The following is a 4780-nucleotide window of genomic DNA, read 5'->3' as shown; positions in this document are numbered from 1 at the left end:
GCAGAGCGGATCCACTCTCCTTGTTGTTGTTGTGGGTCCAGAATCAGGGAGTAGGAAGGAAAGGAGGACAGTCCTATCCCCAGCTGGAAAATGAAGAGGAGAAAGCATTTACTGGGACATCTATTAACACTGACCAACTGTTTGGGGGTTTTTTACACTATTAAAATAAAAACCAGAGAAAGTAGGGAGAGAAATGGGTGCTGATCAGACTCTTTGCAACCCTATAGACTCTAACAATCTACCTTTCTCACAGTCTTAGAGGAGTCAAGGGGAAAAAAGGGGAAAACCTTTCAACTTCTAGTTTCTCTTGTAAATTCCACTCCACGTCTTCTCATATCTGCTACCAACAGCAATGCTTTCCTTCTTCTCTGGCATCCAGCCACTCATTCTGAACAACTTTGGTTGCTTGTACGACACGGTGATTTCCAGTAAGGCATCCCTAATATCCCTTATCTCTCCTACTTCATCATCATTTGGGTCACCAGAGAAGGTGCAGATCTCCAACCTGACAACACTAATCCTGCCTCTCTGGGGCAGTAGTCATTTCTTGTCCCCTTACACGTGTGCTCAAGTGTCTCAAATACATCTCCAGTCACCATCTCAGAACTTGTGCCTATTTCTGGGGTTCACATGCTTATTTATAACTTCTGGTTATTCCCCTGTACTGGTTGCAGGCAGGTTTCTAAACTTGTGTATTGACATCTGAGTAGAAATATGAAATCACTCAGTCTGTACTCCTGACTGCCATTTCTCTTTCTGTCCTGTAGGTTTGGAAAGTAGCTGAACCTTACATTGAAAAATACAAAAGAGAACATATTCCTGAATCGAGACCCATTTCACCTACAGCTTTTTCCTTGGGTTCGTTGATGGTAAATGATGATAAATGTGTTGAGCAGGAGGATAATGATGTTCAGGAAGAACTTTAAACGTTCAGTTAAGTCTGATATAGAGAAACATCCCTTCCAGTGCTTTCTTTGAGGGACATTATTTCATGCCCCCAGAAAAAAATGTATTTATGTAAATGAATTGATTGAAAATCTGTGGATGACTGAGAAATTATTTGCCAGTTTCCCCAGCTGTAATAAAGCAGTGTGGCGTTATGGAGTGGTTTATGTTGAATATGACGTATTGCAACAACAAAACATAAAACAGTTGGCTAAATTAAAATGGATTTGTACAACTGGTGATTTCAGGGGACTTGCATCTACCAGTTCCAGCTCTGAATTTGGACAAATGAGATTAAAAATGATACAATTGGTTTCAGTAGCAATATACCAAACCCTACAGTACTTGCCTGGGTAAAACTTCCGTGAAAATCAATGGGATCTTAGTTGAAGTGCTGTGTGGTTTGGGTTAATGCTTCTGTTTACTATGTATAAATATAAGTGGAACACGCTTCTTTATATTATGTAGCTGGTAACTATAATTGCAGAACTTTATTGGGTTACCACTTTCTTACTGATTGAATGCTATTTAAATAAAAATAAGTTCTTCCTGTGAATAAACCTAGTTATTTTTGTAATTTGCTCACGTGCTGCAGTTGGTATAATATAGATTTTTAATTCCAGGGCTTTGCAATTGGAGAAAGCAATATTGCTTAATACTTTACCCTACTGAAAATTAAAAAAGGATATTTTAAGCAAGTAATTTGATTTTGGTTTTGATTCTGTTCATCTTAAACAGAATTGTCACCCTTCAGGAATAGGTACAGCTTTTTGTTTCTTTTTCTATTCTCATTGATGTCAGTATAATTGATGATTGGAACCAAGCGACCTCAATTTCATACTTCAGTCCATCTGGATGGTCCCACTCTTGGGTCAGGGGCCTTTCTGACATTCTGCATTCCAACAGGACCAGAGTTCCTCTTGGTTACCTTTATCCCTACCTGTTTTACATCTCTCCTAAACATAATGCTGATTAAGTGCTCACCTCTGGATTTTGATGATGGTCTTCCACTCCGTCCCAAAGGTATTAGGGCCACGAGTTCTCACCTCCGGCAGTTTTATCCCCTCCTAATCCCTCCTGCCACGACTTTGATGATCCTATCAGTGGTGGAGAGGTCCGACCGTCCAGGTTCGGTTATCTCAGGCCAAGGGGTGATGGTCTTCATGAGGCTCCAACCTCCCCTGTACCTCGCCCTATACCCCGCCACGACGGTGTCCTTATGTTGTTTTCCGCAGCCAGCCCTCCCTATGCAAGAACGTATTCCTGGGTCTCGCTTGAGCCTGGGTTTTATGGCTGAGTCAAACTAGGCCCTCTAAATCCTTGGCCTTTCGCAGCGCTCCGCCTTACTTTTACCCCGGCGTCCCGGGCAATAAAAATTAACAAATAAAAAGGAAAAGACGCTAACAACAAAACTGCCTACCACCTCTCAATAATCCATTAATCACTATCCTGGGGCATCTCAGTTACAGCGTGCCCCCTCCACGATTATACCGCCCCTCCACCGGCTGCCCCCTTGGTGCTACCTATTGCTTACCCTTAGTGTACCCTATGTGCATCCAACCCTTGATGTCCTTTCCACCTCGGAAAAGAAACCTTCCTCTGACGGGCTCTCCCGGGTCTTCCGTCCAGGATGTGATGGTCTTAGCTAGCCTCTTGACCGTTCACCTCTCCCTTGGGCGATTCGCTGGAACCAGCCTTTGCCAGTGAGGACCCTCCTGCAGGCTCTCCTCGTGGCTTTAGGATGATATGCAGCCGGGACACCTCTGTCTTTCTAAGTCCAGCAATAGTGTCTTTATATTGACGCTTCTCCGGGCATTCTCCTGCCCTATGGGCAGCGTTCTCCAGCTCCCCCTCCTCCTTGGTGGGTCCAGGAGATACTTTCTCTTCGCTCTTTTTCCACCTCTTTTCCCCTTCCGTCTTGCTGTCTCCCCGTCTTATCCTTCCAGGGTGCTGAGAGATCCTTTTAAGGGTGACACAGTGCTTCACAATATTAATAGTGCTAGGTGTGCCAGTGGCTAACGGTGTTACGATCGACAAGATAAACTCCAGTATTTTAAATAGGAATCTATAGTGTCAAAAACATTTCAGATCAGTTGTGGTCTTTCTGAGTTCTTTGCAAGAGGAGAATTGCTTTATTATTTTCAATAGTCAGGAAAACAAGTGAAAGAGGGTTCTTTGAACCTGGAAAGATTGAGAACCACTGGGTTTAAGTTTTAAAGTGACACCTACATTTAAAATTATATATTAAGAAACACATTTCCTCAATTGTATTCTTAAGAATGGCTTGGATAACAGAACTTGACAGATAAAGATCGAAACTCAGTTGTTAAGCTTCCGGATGAAAGGCCCTACATCCATGCAAAACTCCACTGAAGACAGCAAGACTCTGGGTGTTGGTCAGGCAGAGCGGATCCGCTCTCCTCATTGTTTACATATGAATATCTCTATGGGCTTTCTACCATGTAATCTAAATCTTCATGGTTCTATTAAAATTTTGTATACCATATCTATTCTCATACCATACACACTTTTACCATCAAAAATTAGCCTTCCAAAATGGGTGCATGTCTTAAGGCAAGAAGTTGATTTTTTGCCCAGGGGCATTTCCATTCAGGCATATTGGGATGGAGGAATCAGTTGAATCCATGGCTTATTCAAATCTACTTGTTTCCTGCTAATTCACTCTTTGCTTAGTAGGTGTTAATGAGCCTTCTCCTTTTTTAGGATCTTGATGTTTCACTAATCAAGCTAGCTTAGCTTAGCTTAGTTTAGTTTAGCTATTCCTGGTCTATATTCTCCTGTTTCACAGCCATGCAGACTGTTTAGGTTTTTTCAAAAACTTGTATCTGTCCTTGGTGTCCAGTCTTCAGCAACAGTTACAATTTTAGTTTTTGGCAGATCGGACAAGAGCTGCTGACAATCCAGCTGTGAAAGGGTTAAAACTAGCTTTTGCCTGAGCCATTAAGGGAGGGTCAGTGGGCTGAAGATGGCCACAAACTGCGGAGACAGAGCCAAGTAACTCTGGAAGAATCTTCCTTTTTTTCCCTTCATTTTGTCTTTCCCAAAACAAGGTGCATGGCTCTTTGATGTGGGGGTGGTATGCTTGCAAAATATGATGGGTGCATGGAGCGGACAGTGCACATATGTATATGCATGCATATTTTATCTGATGTAGAGATTTAAGTTTATTCAAATATACCTCTGAATATTAAGATTTCTATGAAAGGATACAGTTTTCTCATGGACATACAGATGCAATCAGGTTCATGTTCATGCTTGTCTAACAGTATTTCTTGCAGAGACCTCTACAACTTTGATAAGTCCAGAGATCAAGCTGTCACCACATTTCAACAGCACAGAACCTGCATGTACCCAGTGACTTCAATGCTGGTGGGCAAAGATTTGAAAGTGGATCAGTGACCAACTTCTTTAAAAGGCTGTGGCACACTACTTAAACAAAACTAACTCTACAAACTATACTTACCTATATGTCTGATCATCTATCTAATGTATTCTGCTATGGGAAAAAAATGGCTTCAATGTATTGAGAAGCTGAAGTTAGAAAACTTCAGTTTTGTACCTGAAATGAAACTGGAAAACTGGTAAATTTGTGCACAAAAGCTGAATGCTTTATTTCTAGCAAAATTTTACATGTTTTGAGATGCTAGTTACATTTGTCAATCATGTGGGTTTTTGCAAATTTTGTATTAAATCAGTATACTGTGCGGGCAGGTTCTCTCACAATTGAAGTCCTAAAAATCTTTACATAGTTGGGGGGAAAAATAAGTCACTATCAGCAAAACTACTTTGCTTGGGTCTTGAATTTTAACTAGCG

At 41.5% G+C, this 4780-nt stretch overlaps 2 protein-coding genes across 3 annotated transcripts in view; both read left to right on the top strand.

The window, feature by feature from the left end:
- Positions 1-1647, top strand: part of HAL (histidine ammonia-lyase) — a 21432-nt gene extending 19785 nt beyond the window's left edge. For both annotated transcript variants that reach the window (XM_019545077.1, XM_019545076.1), the window contains one exon: positions 768-1647. In XM_019545077.1, the coding sequence (XP_019400622.1) occupies positions 768-784 (17 nt within the window). In that variant the 3' untranslated portion in view covers positions 785-1647. The remainder of the gene's footprint in view (positions 1-767) is intronic.
- LTA4H (leukotriene A4 hydrolase) overlaps positions 1-4506 on the top strand; it is a 107554-nt gene extending 103048 nt beyond the window's left edge. The window contains exon 19 of the mRNA XM_019545074.1: positions 4245-4506. Coding sequence (XP_019400619.1) covers positions 4245-4365 — 121 coding nt within the window. The 3' untranslated portion in view covers positions 4366-4506. The remainder of the gene's footprint in view (positions 1-4244) is intronic.
- Positions 4507-4780: the final 274 nt, after the last annotated feature.

This window comes from Crocodylus porosus, unplaced genomic scaffold, assembly GCF_001723895.1.
Source record: "Crocodylus porosus isolate Cpor-Errol unplaced genomic scaffold, CroPor_comp1, whole genome shotgun sequence".
Lineage (NCBI taxonomy): Eukaryota > Metazoa > Chordata > Crocodylia > Crocodylidae > Crocodylus > Crocodylus porosus.
This window is presented reverse-complemented; position numbering and strand designations above follow the sequence as displayed.